General features: G+C 37.5%; 1 protein-coding gene across 2 annotated transcripts in view; it reads right to left on the bottom strand.

Moving 5' to 3' along the window:
• MLLT3 (MLLT3 super elongation complex subunit) overlaps window positions 1–19,257 on the bottom strand; it is a 114,414-nt gene that overhangs the window by 5,512 nt on the left and 89,645 nt on the right. For both annotated transcript variants that reach the window (XM_086868031.1, XM_086868032.1), the window contains 5 exons: window positions 14,962–15,040; window positions 11,233–11,365; window positions 9,608–9,707; window positions 6,768–6,839; window positions 4,878–4,949 (listed from right to left, as the gene is read on the bottom strand). In XM_086868031.1, coding sequence (XP_086724157.1) covers window positions 4,878–4,949; window positions 6,768–6,839; window positions 9,608–9,707; window positions 11,233–11,365; window positions 14,962–15,040 — 456 coding nt within the window. The remainder of the gene's footprint in view (window positions 1–4,877; window positions 4,950–6,767; window positions 6,840–9,607; window positions 9,708–11,232; window positions 11,366–14,961; window positions 15,041–19,257) is intronic.

The raw sequence follows: 19,257 nt of genomic DNA, 5'->3' as shown, positions 1-19,257 counted from the left end.
ATATACTATTATTCTCATTTTTGTCACTCTCTTGAGCCTCATCTAAGAGAGAAGCAAAGGTAAGTAGTCAATCCAGCCTCTTTTTGTAAAGTTTGGAATCTAATCTTGGGCTTGCTATCTGAATATCCACTGTAAGACAAATAAATGGCTGCACAAGAAGTTTACAAAAGCAGAGGGCAGGAAAATGCAGCTACATTGAACAACTCTGTCTATTGCTTCCTTCTGGTACTGCAGAAGAATACCACCCCTAGTAACCCCAGCTGCAATATACTTGATTTTAGAAACGAAGATTATGTGAAAGTGTTAACACATGTATTTTTAAACAGCACTGCATATTTTAAGAAATGGATAAGGACTTCTATTGATCAAGTTCTGCTTTGGGCTTTTAAGCTCTAGGTCAAGGGAAACATAAACATTTTAAACATATCCCTCATCCAGCCCCCAAGAGATACAGTCACTATGTCTGGGCACCTGGCAAATGACTGAAATGAACCCCAAAGGCTTTAATGGATGTACAAAAATGTATCAAGATAAACCCAGACAACTCAATGAAAAACACCTGCCTCTGTGCCAGTCAGTGAGGAATTCATGACTTACAGTATTAGCATATGCATCCTTGTGCTACTCAGAAATTCTTCAAAAAGAATAAAAGGTTGAGATTAGTTGCTAGGTAAGTCTGACAGTTCTAACATTAAAAACAGCATTAAAATGTTTTATTCCAAGAGCTCAGACTGCAAAGAACAAAAATATCCCATTTGTTCCTGCTATATAAGCTTTGCTTTTTTGCTGTAAATTACGTCTCTGTTTACATAATGTCTCTCCAGCTCAGTTTCATCATTATCCATCATAGTATAACTATTTATCAGCCTTTAAACAAGCAAATGAGTGTGTTTGTATAAGGAAGCCAAAGTGCAACTAATGACAGTCATTTTTCAATTTATGGAGGGTTTTAGGCCATGTGATAGTTTCCAGACCTCCAAGCTGCCCCTGGCAGAAAATTCTAAGAAGATAGTTGCCATCTGAAGTTAAGCACCTTGGGAACACGAGCAATCTAAATTTAAGCCATGCTGCATACTCTCAATTTCTTCCTTCCTTCTGTGCTGCTTAATGCACACTGGCTTTCAGATTTTTTTACCAGCTGAAGATATGACTTCTGATGCCTCAAAATAAGATACAAAGCCCTACCAGAAATGTTGCTGCCTTTTGTGGGATCATGCTAACATTTTCTGCATTGAAAATGCAGAGTTAGAAACACTGCTTTAGCATTGGACATGTAGCATTAACATCTGATTGCAGAATCAGCTAAAAAACAAAAAAAATGAAAAAAAAAAAAACCCCAACAACAACAACAACAAATCAAACCAAAAAAAACCTCATCACCGTAAATTCAAACCTCTTTCCTTACAGTGAAAGATGTGACAGAGGAATTTCTTTGTAAATATAATTTTAGACCAATTTCTGTCTTGCCAATATTCATACAGAAACAGCTCACAGTATTAATTTCTTGGTGAAATAGTCTTCACATGTGAGAAACATTTCTTCTCCCTCTTGGGCAATTCTTACATGTTTGTAAGTAGCTAGCACCTAACATCAGAATGATTTCACTATGTATCTGGGCACTTGCAGTACAGTATCACATCTGTCCCCTCTTCTCTCTTTCTCAGCTTTCTTTAACAACACATCTCAAAGATAATGCCTCTCTTTGGAAAGAGACATGTTCACAAATAGATACAATTTTCTCTTTTCCAATCTGGCTGCATTCCTGTTTGCTGTCATGCCTATGGACTGGGTAACAACTGAGACAGGAAAGAAAAAGAATTTTAAAACTAAAATCCTTTTCACGTCCCTCAGTGTAAGTTTAAAAAGCCTGTGCTTTTACACGGTATCAATGCCTTCATTGTTCTTTTGCAAGTTGCTTCTCTGAAAATTCACTTGAAGTCTCTGTGCAAGAGACTTACCTGCCCCAACATAAACTAAAAAGATGACAGCCAACATTCAGGAACACACACAACTGCATCACCATTCCATTTCAACACCAACACCTCTAAAACTCTTGCAGCTGCTTACAGTTTTCTGTTGTATATTTTTGCATTTGATCCCTCTTCTCATGCAGTAACCACAATCTTGTTATGCAGTTTTGCATCTTGCTGTTCTCACCTTTGTACCTCCTACAATCTCTATGTATTTCTTAGTCTAGAAGTTTCATGTTACTTCCTAGAAACTTTCTCCACTCTGCATCTTTTTAATTTCTGTGCACACTGGATGTATTTTACATTAACTACATACTTATGTAACGACACTTAAGATGGGATGGCAGATTATTTTTAATGTAGAGAAGCACTGATCCTCTGCAAGTTATCCATTTAGTATTGGGAAAATATTTCTGTAAATGGATGAAAATCATATGAATTAATGAGTAGCAGAATACTGAGGGATTAAAGGTTTTAAAACTAAGCTGTGTTTTGTTTTACAGCAGCATAGACCATTCACTAGTGTAGACAGGCTAACAGGTAAGTAACCTGTCTCTTCCACTGACTCCTGGTAGACCTCTGTAGCCTGTTACTATGCTGTCCCAGCAGAATTGAACCACTGTCCAGCCTGAACAGCCTGGCCATTAATCCAGCTTTCACTAGGGCTGTACCAACAGCCTGCAAACCTCTGAAACACGGGAAACAATCTGCAAGAACAATTGCCCCAGTTCTGCATCAAGCAAACTTTCACAATGTAAATAATAATGTGTAAATAATCATGGATTACAGCATTAAAATGCCTCATCCTAAAGCAAGCTGTGAAGCAAAATTCATGAATGAATGCTTTCTCTGGTTAAAACTGTAAAATAATTTAAATTGGATAAATTAAATTTAAATGGAATAAACTGTCTCAAGAGAAAAAAGTCTAGTTTAAAATGCACAAGAATATACTTCTCTTTTTCATTTATTCAGAATAGAATACTCTACATTTCCAGCTCAGTTTCTTTTATGTTCCTTTTCACATGATTTTTCTTTGTATTAGTGACTTCCCACAAAGCTTACTATAACACTACTCCAATATTAGAATGAATGCAATTTAGTGGACAAACGTATTTTTCTAACAAAGACAAATAATTCTTCATCACCAAATCAATGCTACCAGTGAGAAAGAGAATGAGGGGTTCAATTTGAAGCACTTTATTTACTTTGAAAATATTCCTTAGGCCAAATAATTCCAATTGGAAAGGATTTTGCCAGTCCCAGTCCCTGCTCAGAGTCCCACTCAGTTGTGGAGTCAGATCTACTCCAGGCTTATCCTGTCAGGATTTCAAAAGCTCCAGACCACCATGATGGGGGAAAAAAAGAAGATTTCTCACTTGTTTTTATATTTGGTCTGCACAAAATGCTTTGAAGCTGATTTTCTTTTTCAAAATGCCATATGTAGCCACGTAAGCCCTATGGTCTGCAGGCTGTCAAGACAGCCCCAGTGAAAGCTGGGGGCTTTCACACAGAAATCACACTGCCACTTCCCAATTTCATGGCCTGACTGACCAGGCTGGGACAGTGGCTCAGGTCTGCAAGCTGTACTGGCCACTGATGTGCATCAGAAGTGATAGTGATACCATTTGGAAGCTACGCCCTGGATAACTGACAAAGTGAGCGCTCAGGAAGCAAAGACAGAGTGGCTTTTCCAGATTCAATTTTAATTTAATTCAATTTTAATGTGAACTCTCTGAGAATCAATGATTAATGTGAAGTGGACAGTGTGTTGAAATTCCTTTATTTTAGCCTCCTGCAAAATAATTTCCCGATGCAGATAAAAATTTGGCTCTGCCACCATTCTGTAAACATGATTTGGTTTCCTTTGAAGGAAAAGGAAGCTTGGGAGGCAACAGTACATTAAACACAAAGAGCAACCAACATGCATCACTGTGTGTTATAAAGACAAAATCTGATGTAGCTACCAGAATTCATCTTTAATTAAGAATATCCTTAATCAAAATTTTCCGTCTCAATTACCTCTCAGTAGTTTTCTCATCTTTACTCACCATACTGTGATCACCACTGATCTAACAAAGTAGTTAATGCTCGAGCTTGCAAAATATCATTAACACACTTAATCAAGAAATTCAACAAGTGACTGCAATCATTTAGAAGTGGCAAAAATTTTCCTCTTTACAACATCTCTAAAAGTGGGACGTAATTGACCTAAACATAACAAAACCATCCCTGTTGCATTTGCATCTACTATGTTGACAGTGACTATTTTATCTTCACAATTTGCAATACAATAGTACCTGACAGTACCACCAAAACTAAGAATATTTTCTTTGCTATTGCATAACCTTTCATTAAATTTGAGCTTTTTTGGTTTGGACACTTTCATATTTGACTCATTCTATGACTTCAGAAGATTCAATAAATATGTTTTTTGTCAAAGTGGGCTTTGCACTGAATTCTGTTTTCTGCTTGCCATAGGAAAAAAACCCCTTCAATTGGTTCTGAGACAAGGCTGGTCATTTTCAGGACAGAAGCAACAAAATTTTTTTATCAAGTCACAGTGCACAGCTATATCCATTATCCCATTCTGCTTTCATAATTATTGATACAGTATGTTAAGAACATGACAAACTGGTGAAAAAATTATCTCAGGCTTTTTTTTTTTAGTTTTTCATTTAGAGAGACAACAAAGTTGAACACTTTATTACGTGCAAAAAATTCCCCAAGCTATAGTGTAAAAGGTAATGGACTTCTACAGGCTTGAAGACTATTAAAGTTGAGAGCAGAGTTTTTAACCGATAACTGATAACTTATTACAGAATTTCAAATGGAAGCAAAAAGAAAAAATAGATGTGACTTAAGAATTTCAATGAACACATTGTGATAGTGCATTAGAATGCTTCTCACCTGCTGCAGTACATGTCTCTCTCTCAATGTCATTAGTCTTCTGTGGAGCTCTACTAATTCATCAAGATATGCCTAGAAACAAATTCCCCCCCACAAACAACTTGTTATTTAAGTAGTAGCAATGCAGTTCATAAATTTCAGATGTCTTCAAAACCAGTACAAATAGAAATCTTATTTGCAGTCTTGGAATCATATAATATCTTGAGATATATATCTTGGGAAGAGACCCAGAGGGATCACTGAGTCCAGCTCCTGGCTCTGCACAGGACAATGGCAGGGGTCATAGCCTGTGCCTGAGAGCACTGTCCATTTTCTGAGCTTCTGGAACTCTGTCAGGCTGGTGCTGTGACCAGTTTGCTGGGGAGCCCATTCCAGGGCACGGCCACCCTCTGGGTGAATAACCTTCTTCTAATATCCAGTCTCTCCTGACTCAGCTTCAGGACATTTCCTCAGGTCCTGTCACTGGTCACAATGGAGAAGAGATTAGTGCCTGCCCCTCCCCTTCCTCTCAGGAGGTCCTCCTCAATCCTCCTTCTCCACCTGCAGTCTCTCTTCTCCAGGCTGGACAGACCAAGTGACCTCTGTGCTTCCTTGTAAACCTTCCCCCTAGGCCCTTCCCCATCTTTGCAGCCCCCCTCTGGATGTTCTGTAATAGCTTTAAATCTTTCTTAGAGTACAGCATCCAAAACTGCACACAGGACTTGAGGTAAGACCAAACTCTTCTTTGAGGTGTGTTCTTTTATTAATAGTCTGGCATTCCCTAGCTTAATACAACACAAATATAAATTTTTGTGGTTCTTTAAGATAGTTCATGCTGACAGAAATTTTCATAGGTGGTCATTTGCTGTAGAAGATAATCTCTGTATCTCAACTGTGCCAAAAAGTATCAAAAGTCTGGGGATGCCAGCCAAGCATCTTTGGAAAACATGTATTAACCTCGGAAAACATATCCCATTTTTCTATGCAAGAACCAAACCCAAAGACTCAAAATCAAATCATTCTTTTCTCTAGAAAGGTATGTAATTATTTATTTTGTCTCAACAGGAAAAAAATAATAAGGAAAGAAAGATTATGCAAGACTAAGCCACTGGTTCCAGCACTTCTCCCCTGGGATGTCAAACATGCCCCACCTCTCCACCTTACTATCAACTTTCTCCTTCAGCCTGAGCCATCAAGAACTTATTTTTTGCTTGTAAGCAGAAAGAGACATGACACTCAACCTAAGCAACCAAAATGCAAACCAAAATATCAAAGTACTAAAAATCTAGGTACTGCAAATAAAAATCTAGACACTAAAAATCTAGATGCTGAAACTTCCATCTTTTGCCTCATGTTATCACAAAATTAACACTAATACCAGCAAAATACAAGCCTTCAGATAAACTTATCCATAATGGGCAATTGTGCTATGTTCAGTCCTGGAAGGATTGACAGCTCTTGCCCACAGCCAGTAGACAGATTTTAAATCAAACTATTCCACTGTTAAATGCTGATAGTTGCTTCAAATCATTTTAATTAACATCCTAAATCACACTGCCACTTCCTAATACAGCTTTCAGAAAGGATTCTGAAAAATAGATGATTATTTTTCCCCATAACAGATTTGCAGGCTAGGAGTACATCTGTGAATTCTCAGCTACATCTCTTGGAATAAAGATTCCCAAGTGGTGAAATTTGACAAATCACCTGATTGAAAAGAAGGAAAAAAAAAATTTCAAAAGTATGAGAGAAGATAAAAGAATTCCAGAAAGGAAACAGAGGAAGCTCTGCACCTAAAGGAATCCAAAGCAAAGTGCATTAAGATTTTCATTCTGTAACCAATGTTGGCATTTGGTAAGCACGTTAGTTTCATATTCTGGAGTAGTTTATTGCTACCTCATTGTTATTTACCTTATCACAATCCCCATTCTTCATTTGTTTATCTGTTTTGTTTTGCTTTATTGGACTTTTCACTTCTAAAATCTGGAAGAGAAAGAAAATACTGTAAAAATTTAATTAAAATAGTGGTTACAACTATATATGGAAAATTCTGCTGTTACTAATACAAACCCCAAACTGAGTTTTTAATTTTTTAATCCATATAACTTACTCATACTTTTCAGAACAAAAAGTAACTTACAGCTGAAAATACTGAGGTACAGGAATGAGGTTATGGTGATATTATTAATCCTTAAAAGAAGGAATTTTATGTCATTTAAAGCCTTCTCAACACTTTTTTTACCCCTATCCTTCATGTGGTTGTAGGATAAGAGGTGATTTGGCAGATACAAAATGATGCAAAGTGTCTCTCCAGTGCCGTTGAAACATCTTATTATCACTGTACTTTTCCTGGGGCTTTTTTCCCCCTCAATGCTATCTCTTCTCTTCGACAACAGATGTTTTGAAATGACCATATGAGTTATAACTGAAAATGAAAGTTACTGACAGTAATTTCTTTTGCACTTATATGATACTCTTCTTCCAGTGCCACTCACACCCATTTACTATCACTCATACAAGCCAAGATTCATCTGATACTGAAACAGATCCAAGAAGAACATGTCAGCAAGCAGCAGGACACCAATGCTTGATTTGAAACTTTTAGACTAAAGGCAGAAATACTTGAGGGATAAAGAACTGTTGATTGTTCCTTCAGTTTTTCCACCGAGAACACTTTTTTGAAGTTAAAAGAAAAATCACCATATCATTCCTAACCTAGAATATAACCAGTTCTTCTGAAAAACATCAAAGGAAACTAAGTCATCACAGATAATGGGAGACTATGCTTCACATTTCATTGTAAGTGAAACTAACATCACTAGCATGATTAACTCCAAAACCATACCCAACAGCCACAATACAGGATAAAACTCACTAATTAAAACAAGGAAATAAAGCATGCAAGAACAAGTCTTCCAGAAGCCTTACTGACATTTTCCCCCAAGTCCTCTCTCATTTCTCCTTCCCTTGGTATAAATGATTAAATTTCATATGTCCTCCCTAGGCCGACCAGCAGCTTTAGAATACACTTGGCAGACAGCTATTTCTCCATCTAGTGAGAGTGACTGCAGATCTGAGTTACCCTTACTTGATTTACTTAGCCAAGTAAATCATGCTCAGAATCAAAGCACACATTTTTGAAGAATAATTCCAGTACTTCTGTTCAACACCCGCTAGGGTTACTGCTGTGTAGACCAGAAGTTTTGTCTTGGGAAAAAAAACCCACCCAACCCTACAAAAAACCTTTAATCATGGTTTCAGTATCTTTTAGATGCATTTATTGTTTTCACAGCAAGAAAACTCTTGGTTTCAAATACAACCTTGCCAAGAACACAGTATATTTGAAAATGCACCTTCCTTACAGTGCTCTTGATATGCAGTTAAAATTTTACATCTTAAGCACTATTTAGATGAGATACAGCACTAACCATGTCTGAGAAAGCTAACACAAACTCTGTCTTAGCTCCTCAGTTCTATAAAGGAACTTGGCTAACACAAACCTGATTTCATCAGTAAAAGGTATCATCTTGTCAAGCAGCACTAAGCTAGCAAGAAGAGATTTTAAATGTGGCTATAGTCCACACAATTTGAATTCTTACAATGCTTCCCAAAATTTCCAATTTGCAGCTTGATTATAAAATTTAGATCAATTAAAGAAATAGAAAAAGGTATGTGAAGGTATGTTAGCTGACACACAGCTATTGTTTGGAGTGTCTAAATGTGGAGGTAGACCTTCTACTACATCACCAACAGGGCAAAGAAACACAAAAGATGTGATAGTGGGCTGCTGATATTGACTTAAAGTTACTTAACAAATGCATTGACTCTTTAGAAACCAGTCTTCATTAAATAACAAGCCATAGACAGATGTTTTAATTTTCTTGTGCTTATGCAGTCAGGAAATGCAATATTCTTCACACCTTGAAGTCTTGAGATTTTTAACCTCAAGACTATCTCTTAAAAACTTGCAACTTTTATACAGAAAACTTAGGAGAGCCTACAGTGGTAAAAAATAAGAGTATTTTCTGGATATGGAATTACCTTCTCTCTGTCCACAAGGTACTACTTAGTTTGTGGGGTTTTTTCCCCCCACAGCGTATTTGAACTTAGCTAACATGAATTTTAATATTTGGGGTTTGTACTACAGCTTGTATTGGAAATCTTAATAGAAAAAGAAAGGCAAGTAAATAATATCTGCCAGACAATTGAAGCAATTCTAGAGACAAGAGATATAAAAAAGACCCACCCATGAAACTCACCCTCTAAACCTATAACTTGTGTCCGTTCACTTATACACTATTATTTTAACTGTATCATAACTCTAAGTTGCCATTTATTGCCAGTATGAGTCCTAACAGCTTGGTGTGTGATACAACTGACACAAGAATCAATCATGCCTCCTTAAAACAACTGACAAATGGTGTATTTTATATTGTAAAGAATTTAAGTTTTTATATTTCATTTTATATTTAGGGAGGCTTACTGGGGGTGAGGTACTGCCCAAAAGCTAATTCTCATTTGTCCCTGGAGTATTTTGCAAATCTAGGTAATTCACTTTATTTTTTTTTTGAAAAACCAAACTGACCTCAGAAATAACAACCATGTTAGCTCTTACAAACCTTGAACGAGTACTCTGATGCAAAGTAAAAACTATTGTGTCTTCCAGTGCAGTGAAAAAATACTGTATCTTTCTAGATAAACACTGGTGGGAGGAAGGAGAAAAGATGAAAGCCAAAGTGCATTTTTTTTACCTGGCTGTTGCTGGTTTTCAGTACAGGTGGTGCTGGGTCATGACGCAGCGGTGAGGAAGCTGAGCTGCTATCACTATCGCTGCCATCACTCAGACTAACCCTGTGGAAAAAAGAGCCACAGCATTACACCGGCAGACAAAGGGCTGTCAAATGGGGTGAGCCAACCTTGGACCTTGCTAAGCAGGCTATTGTTAATCAAGGTCACACGAAGGAGAGGCATCTGAGCAGGGCTGCACTCTGGAAAAAACTCTTTGCAGCACAAAGAAAGAAGCTGCCTGTCTGCCCTTGGCTGAGATGGAGTGCCCAGTTAAGAGCAGCTAACACTACAGAAATGGTTGAACACCTGCAAAATTGAACTGCTTCTCCCTATCTCCGTTCATAGCTATGTTAAATAAAGAGGGTGGTCTTTAGGAATACTTTTCTGCTCTTCTAAAAGCTTTCCAAACAGCTGTACCTCTCACCTGAATACGTGTTTTACTGAAAAGTTCCTTGTTTATTGACAAAAGCAACACACCCTTTCCTGATTAAAATTTTAAAACTTAGCATCTCAGGAGAGGTCACATAAAAAGCCCAGCACCTAGTCAGTTTCACCTTTTATTTATTTATGAACAACAGGGAATATTTTTTTGTTGGAAAAAAACACATTAGTTATTGGGGATAAAAAGTAGGGAAGCAGTAGCCTTAAAGTTCCATTAAAAAGCTGAAACAAAATCTCCATGCTTGGAGACAAGCTGAGCTTGAAACAATCCTTTACAGAATCACTGACACTAACAAGTTCTCAAACAGCTGTCCATCTTGGTCTTTTCTCCTTGATTCCAGCTGCTAAAATTTACCAGGGAAGCAGCTGACATTTCATTAAAGTTTTCCTATTATCTTCCCATTCGAGCAGTAGCTGACACTGGCACTTGGGTGCTGCACACTAACAGGAAAACCCTCTGAATTATATAAAGAACCTAACGTGAGGAGTGTTTGAGAGAGGCAGTTTCAGGTCTTCCATAACCTTGAATACGGTTTGGATGCAGCTTCAAACTACCTGTACATCAGATGAATTTTGGAATGCCTTCTGAAGGTTGTAGCAAGGATGCAGAAGCTCTTTTTAAAAATCAAAAATTGTAAAAATTTCTGTTACAGATGCTTGCTTTACTGTCTGATGCACTTTTATGCATTGTCTACTGCATGCACCACAGAATTTACTTGGAATTCAAATTTCATTGATTTGGATTCAATTTAACAACTTAATCTTAAACCAGTAAGCAAAGAGATCTTATGACTATGTACAGAATAGCTTAATTCAACAGTTGAAGGACAATTTTCTCTAATTTAGGCCCGGGAGTAATTATAACTCTTCCTCTCAAGTCACAATGGCATGAAATCAAGTAAAGTAAAACAAATGAGGATCATCACAACTGTATTGATTAGTACTGTTAGAGTTTGTATCAGGAATGGCTAGTTGTGTTAGTGTTTAAAAGGGGTTCTTTTATATGCAGATGCTTTAGAAATTCTAGAGTGAACTTTCTGCCCATTTGCTACTCAACACTCCAAGAACATCAGACCTCACCTTGTTACTAACAAGCACTACATGTCTCAGTCAGCAGGCCATATGCAATCATGAGACAGACACTAACCTGCGACTCCTGCTTCCTCCTCGTGTATTTACAGGTTGTTCCAACTCAGAGTCATTGTCCTTCTCATCTGCTTCATCTGATTCATCTTCATTATCATCTGAATGCAGATCTTTCATTATAGTCCTCAAGGGACCTGAAACAACAGAGACAATAAAATAGAATGAAGTTTACTCCCCAGTGTTTTGTGCAATTTACCCAGCTTTAAAAACTATCTTCCCCACACAGCACTGGAGAAAGCAGAATCTTAACAATTAAACAAATAAAGTAATGCACTGGGGGATTATACTGCAGGGACCTGTCCATATATTCGCAAATCTTCATTCAAATGAAAACTCAGTCAGCTTCAACAGACTTACTCATGACGATGAAGTGACTGGCATGTTCAAGTGTAAGAACAATTTACACCCTGGACCCTAAGTGAAATAAGTAAAACACTGTCAGGAGAAATTAATATGAAATGCATGCTTGCTAAAAGCATGCTTTTCTTTTTGTATTGCTGGGGTTTAGTATTTTTTGCTTTGTCATACATGAGTAAAGATCTACATATTGAACATACATGGGAACATATTGATCAGCATTAGTACATTTGTTAGGTTAATCCATGTATGATAAGTTGGTTCTAACAAATCACTCTGACTAAACTGTACTGTACAAAGCAGTCTTGTTTTGTCTTCTTGGCTTTTAGGTATTTTAACTTCAGTTGTTCCCATTATTTCAGGGTCAACTTCAAGTTGTACAAGGAGTACTTTACCCATGTTGCTGAGTACAAAGTGCATCAACATCACCCAACACCATGTTTCACTCTTCCTGCATTAACAATAAAGTATGAAAGCTTGATTTGCTCACAAAACTGCTTTAACTCAGTTTGGGTTTTGATTTTCACTCTTTTTGCTCTAAGAGACAGTTATAGAAAGAGGAATACGTTTAATGGATCTGGAGAAGTGTAACACCACAGCTACTTGAAATAAGAATGGGCAAAAGCAGGTAAGAAGAGGGAAGAAAGTAAAATGTCCTGGTGCCACAGTACACTTAACTGTGAAGTACAGCCCATCTTAGACATGAAGCAGCAATTGAAAGCACCAGTGATGGCTGTAGGAACAGTAATTACTATTATGGCTGTAACTCCTTCAGTCCAAGAAACACAGTACTGACCGGAACACAGTGGGCATGAGATGAAGCTTTCAACTCCCTATTCCCTAATGGGGAAACTGAGTCAAGGAGTGACTGCCTGCAGAGGAGGTAGGCATAACAGGGTTATGAGTATGACAGTGTTCCCTTCATGGGGGAATAGTTTTATGGACTGTTCCAGACTTAGCAAAGCTCAGGCCATAGGCATTTTGACTAATTTTGTGCAAGTGACTTCAAAGCTGTTGTTTGGAAAGATTTATCACTAAGGCTGCCACAGAACTTTTCTAAATCGGCACAGTTTGGACAGGTTCAGAGAAATTACACTCTTCTCTGTTTCCACACCCTAGGAAAGAAAACCAGATGGTGCTGATGGGCTAATTCCTGGTTGACCACCAGATATTTGTATAGGTGAGAGCATAAAAGTGCTTCTTGTCCAGGCACCCACAGCTGATAGGTAGAAGCAGCTGAGCTGTACTCCATTTTCTGTCCCTGTTCGGATCTCAGGTAGACAATGCTCAGTTGCAAATGACAACTCGTAGTCTGACAGAACAACTTACCATCTGACCCTTTAAGGAGGAAAAGGGCTTTTGTAAGACCAGTAATAAAAAGAAACTTGGACTCCTCAGATATATACATCACTGACAGCCCCATAAGCATTGAACAACCTGTCATTCAGAGAAGTTCTCACTTAGTGTAGGAGCATGTCTGGGAGTCTGAAAAGCACATTGCTAGCTAACTTTTCAGCAGACCTTTCTACCAATCAGCAAAGAATTAATTTTTAGGTATTTTTTTTTTTTCTGTTTTTTTTCTGTATAGAAATTTTCTGCTTCTTGGTAACACTTCGAAATACTTAACCACGTTTTTAGATATTTGAGAAGTTCTTACCTCCTAAGACAGCAGAATAGTTAAGGAGAAACTTAAAATTAGGAGTTGCCCATGAGCATGTTTTCTTGGTAAGGAAACAGATAAATATCAAAGTAAGCCCCAAGGACAGAAGAACCTGAGGAACCCTCAGGTTAGCCTGCTGCTTATGCAAAAAAAGGTGAAAAAAGTTCATGCTGTGTTTTTGTGACACCTGAGTGAGCACTGGAGTGCTTACAACCGAAAAAGAGCAACACTCCAGGCAAGTAACTTCTAGTTAAGGGAAAAAGCATGTCTTCTGACCAGAGCCCAACATACAGCGTGAACATGCCATGGTATGCCTGGTACTCCATACCTTTGATGTACAAATCCATGGCCTGGGCAATGAATACACTTGGTTAATTGCGGTTTCTGGAACTTTCAAAAAGAAGTAGGAACCACTATTTATGGTGGCAAAAAAGAGAAGACGTACACATCAGAGGACAAATCTCTCATCTATTCTAGAGAAGGTATAAAAAACTGAAAGACAATCTGTGGCATGTCTTCTACACGACCCAGAAAGGATGGATGGGAAAAGTCTGCACAGAAGAAACTACTAAGTCAACAAGTTTTTTCCTAGCAAAGATAACAGATGCAGAAGTGGGTATCCAACTCTTCTGGCTTGTAATGAACCATTCACATCACTAAGGTTTTTCTTAGTTTCTCCTAGTTTTTCTGTTTATTCTTAGGTAGATATCTATTGCCTGAAGCCAGTCATTACCACAGTTAACTTCAGCTCTTGCCTTCATTCACATGGAGTAACGCTGCCAGAAAACATCAGAAAATCAGTACCAGTCACCTACAGAAAGCCAGTAGGAGAGATATGCATCACGTGACAATCAATTTAATATCAGTGTGCCTGAGGCACTAATGTATTGTCATAACCTTAAATCAAGTCTACCATTGAGAAATATAAACGGCTAAAACAAACTATTTTGTTTAGTCAAAGGCTGCTTTTTTAATGCTCCTTATCCAAAGAATAAAACAAAAGCTCATTAAGAATGTATCAGCTATACAATCTTATAAACCAGGGAAAGAAGCCAACCAGGAACTAAGTAGTTTAATAGATCATGGAGAATGAATATCAACTTATTTACAGAAAACATGCCTTGGCAAAGCCTCCAGGAAGAAAAATGCATTCTTTATTGAGTTTCAAGTAAACTGAAGTTATTAGGCAGGAAACCAAAATGCAAACTTTAAGTATAACCATCATCCTTCCCTGCCATGTATTTGAAGTAAATACTGTGTGCTCTTAAAACTTCCCAGTAGTATGGGATGATCACAGCCTTTGAAATGGTCTACATAAACACATCGGTGGGTTTCTCTTGGGTGCCCATGGGAAATCAGACTCTTCAAGGGCTTCAGACGGAGCCAGAGTCCATGCCACCTAGCCCTGCAAGGACAACTCAGAAACAGAAGCTCTTTTTGGGTTCAGCCTCTGTTAAGTGACTGGCATGTATTTAGTCCTTCAAAACAACCAATATTCACACCCTTTTCTCCAATTCACCGTTTATTTCTCTCCTTTCACTTTGCCCTTACAGCCGCATCTGAAAACAACCTGTGGACAAGTCTCTAAATCAAAACTGGTCTGTTCAGGAAGTGAAACAGAGAAGAAAAGAGGTAATGAGATGCCACGAGTTCTGTTTTAATTGGCCCCTTCATTTCACACATTCCTTTCAATTTCTTTTCCTTTACTGGTACCTTGTTGTCTGTTGTTTTGAGATGGTGTAAAACTGGAACTGGAACTGGAGCTGGAACTGGCAGGACTGGGCTGTTCAGACTTAAAAGAAAAAAAAACAAAGAAAATAAATAACATTTTAAGAGACATTTTCTTGCCTAGAGAAACTCTTACAGTTAGTTACTGCTTAAAGCATTCTGTCAAGAAAAAAAAAAGTGGGGCCAAATAATACTCAAAGGCCTTAATTTCAGGTGTCAATGAGGCAAACATTCTGGAAATTACTATTGCACTCACCATACATACACGCTACTACATCATGTCTCGCTCTTTGCTAAAGCCTAACAGGAAGTTTCCAATGCCTTGTCTGAAAGATTATACAATGTGAGAGCCTAAACGAGTTTATAATGGACCTAAGGCATCTCTGTCATTGTCATACTGGAGATGCAACATTTTTCAAATTAACAATGACATTGTGGAATTGAAAAACAAAGGACCTGAGCAGACCACACTAAATGCCAGAAAACCTCAGACAGTTTTCTTTCATCTGCCTTAGAAAATAAGTCTAAAAATAGAGATTCAAATTGAACTTTTAAGTTGTTACAGAAATTCTGCTAATCCTAACACTTTCCATATGTATCAAAACTCTGCAGATTGTAAATGTGATTGAACCAGAACACATACTTAGTTACAAAGAGAAATTATCTAGAACTTACCAATTACAGAAGAGAACTGAATTTTTAAACAGGGTTATTAAAATCAGTGTTTATTATTTAACAAAGTTAAATAAAGTTAAACAAGTTCTACACATTTTTTCCCTACTATTGTTTAAAATGTGAAAATTTTCATTTAATTTAATGAGGAAGTCCTATTACTTCATGGGAAAATTCTGTATATTTTGCTCTGTACTAATTTGCTCTTTAGAACTGAAGAGTCCTGTTTCCTGCTGCCAGATTGCATGTCTCCTTACACCTTTTGGCTGATTCCTAGACTCAGCGGGTACATCCTTGCACACTCATCTGTGTACATAAGACAAAGTATGAATCTGGTATGTGGGCAGAGGGGATGCTAACAGAGAACACAAAACGGGAAGTGACCATACAGAAGGAACAGTGAAAATCGGATTAGGAAATAATGGTCTGCTACTGAAAAGAAAACCTGCTTACACTTTAAATTTTATACAACTGTGTTATCATGATGTGCTATCCAGGCTAACAAACATTTTCTGACTGTCCTTGCCTCATGACTGAGACAGAATGAAATTGTTCTCAAAAATGACAGCAGAAATATCCAGTCTGTAAAACTCTGTTTTCACACACACAGGTTACCTAAGCCTAACAGTTGCTTTTTCTCCATAAATCAATCTATTGTTGCCCTTCATAATAGAGCAAGCAGATTTACTGCCTTTTGTTGCCTTTTCTCACGATGAGAGATGCCTATTTGGGCAACAAGAATGCTTGAGAAAAACACCATTAACATCTGCTCTCCTTAAATCAACACCAGCTCCAGTTCTCACAGACACACAGTCAAAATACAAACTCTGTACCTGACTGTGTGGGTGTATGCCACTTACATGCAACTGAATCAATCCTGTGCAAGAAAACCCAACCCAACCAACAACACAACCCACTTCAGAGTATCAAGAGAGACCCTTACATGGTTCACATCATCAGACCTTTAGAAACACATGACAGCATCACTGCTCCAGAAATCAAGCATTTTTTTAAAAAAAACATGCTTTTTCCTTCCTCAGTTTCTGTAAAACCTTACAAGATTTTTAGCTGTAAAATAATCATGATAATATGAAACAGACTGCAGTGATGAAGAACAAGTGTCAATGGAAACTTGAAAGACATGAGCAAACTAAGTTCAGTTGTCTAGCTGCAGGCTACTCTTAAACATCTGTTTTATCCATCAATTTCTGCTTCTTGCAGCAGAATTACTAGCTGAGAACTGGTTTCTGTAGATTTCCATTAACTGTGCTCTTCCTTTATTAATTCCAACATGGACTTAAACTTATCTGAAGCCCATTCCCTCAAAAAAAAAATAGCAAATGATAAAAGACAGTCATATTTGGCTTTCAAGTGCTAAAAGCCTAAAAAGAAAAAAAAAAAACCACATAGGCACAGCGAGTATTTCACTTATTTATTATTCACTTATTTCACTTATTTATTATTCACTTATTCACTACTTTCTTTTCTAACAGCTTGCACGAAATGAAAAAAGGGGAAAAGGCCTAGTCTCATTCTCCTTATAAGGCATGAAATGACCAGTGAAATGGCTCCATGTCAAAATTCTCTCCCAGCATTAACTAATTGTGTCAATATCACAAGAACAGAATATAAATACATATAAAGTTGTATATTTTTCTGGTAAAAATTTTGCTCTACTTTGGGCAAGATCATTTTGAGAACTCAAACCACAGAAAGTCATTATGAAACATATATGATCACCCATACATATTTAAAAGGGTTTCTAACAATTTTTGAAACTATTTACTTTATTTCCTTAGAAAGCCCTGATTGATATTTTATTCCAAGAAATACAGAGTAGCATAAACAAGAAAACTGTTAAGTATTGAAATTTCATTGAAATGAAACTTCATTTTTTGACTGAGAAATCTGGGTAAGAGTGCACCCAGAGGAAACAGTTGCTTTTAACCTAAGAATGAATGGTTTTAACAGAAAAGATTTGCCTTTTCATAAGGAACTAAAAATATGGCTTCCATATATGAATATAGATTAGTGCAAACAGCACCCATGCTTCTAGTTAACAGAGGGTATCTTTTGTCATTAAGCAATGCTTTTTGACAGTTTTACAGGTTCTTATCCCAAGGACTTAGGTATTTATGTCTTTACACACTTGGGCTTTCTGCTTTTACTCACTGGTTCCTAATTACAATTTTTACTTTTTTTTAAATGGGTCTGAAATTAGCTAAAGCATATCTTTCAACAATAAAAGTTTAAGACAGTATCAGGGAACAGCTTCTCTCATATGGCCTTTTCCTGTTTTACCAGTTTTCTCTTTCTACAGACAAGCTAAATTAGAGTTTGGGCCAGAACTGTTCATTAGTGCAATGACCCCACAAGATTTATTGCATTCTTAGATAGTCTACTTCATTTTAGTGCTCTCACAGTGATGCACAAGAGACAGTGACTTCTTTATTAGGCCTGATTGAGGCATTTTGTGCTTTGAAACTGTTCAGCAAAAAAAGGCAATTTTCTTTGGCCTAAGTTTTCATTGAAAAGGTATCTTTTCTACCAGCGATTTTTCTAAACCACCTGGCCTCTGCCATTTCCAAATTCTTGTCTGTTTTTACAAGCAGTTCACTCCTGAGCCGCAAACAACTTTCAGGCAAACCCACCTGCTTATGACAAAAGATATAATAGAGCTTTTTCTGTAATATTTCATGGTCATCCTAATGTAGGATTAGGATTGGGGCTGTCTGGTCCAGGGCCAGGAGCTGGACTTAGATGATCCTTGTGGGTCCCTTCCAACTCAGGATATTGTATGATTCTATGGCTCTAAAAAGAGCCCCCCATCATTTCACGCTCCTTATTAATTCTTTAAGATTAAGAAACAGAAGATACCTGTATGTGGGTAAGAATGGTCATTCTTGCCTTTCCCTGAACCATTCTTGAAGAAAGCTTACAAATTGTTTCTTGAAGTAAACACTAAGTGGTGCAGCAATATCTCCTTTCATATCAGTCAGTCTACATATTTCTTATTTTTTATTCTTGTTAGTCTAGAGACATCTGTTTCCCAGTTCCATACATGCTGAGAGGCCTACACACTTGAAACTACTTATACAGCTGAGCATTGCTTCCACATACACTCTGTGCAAATTTAGAATCTCAGGAAGGAGGAACATGCTCTTGTAGGACAAGATTTCAACAGGACTCCCATACTTACAACTTCTACTGCCACTTAAGTGCCCTGTCAGTGACCTCAGCTTTCAGTAGAATAATTCAACCTATCTGTAGTTCATACAAGAGGCTCCCATCAGCAAACAGCTTTTTACTGTGAGGGTAACCAATCATGGGCACAGGCTGCCCAGGGTGATTTTGGCATCTCCTTAACAGATAATGAAAACAACTTCTTGATAGGGTCCTGGCCACCCAGCTCAAAGTGACCCTGGTTGAACAGGGCAGGTAGACCAGGTACCCTCCAACCTTACTGTGATTCTTTGAAACACAACCTTCATTTAAAAAGTAGCATCAAGAAAAGACCTTAATCAAAGCTCTGCAACTCTGAACAACTGCACTGAATCAAGTGAGATTTGCATTTCCTTAGACACTGTCCTACTGAAACATGTTATCTAA

The sequence above is a fragment of the Cyanistes caeruleus genome, chromosome Z (genome assembly GCF_971803275.1).
Source record: "Cyanistes caeruleus chromosome Z, bCyaCae1.hap1.1, whole genome shotgun sequence".
NCBI classification, from domain to species: Eukaryota; Metazoa; Chordata; class Aves; order Passeriformes; family Paridae; genus Cyanistes; species Cyanistes caeruleus.
Note: the sequence above shows the minus strand (reverse complement) of the source record. Positions and strands in the feature narration are given on the sequence as shown.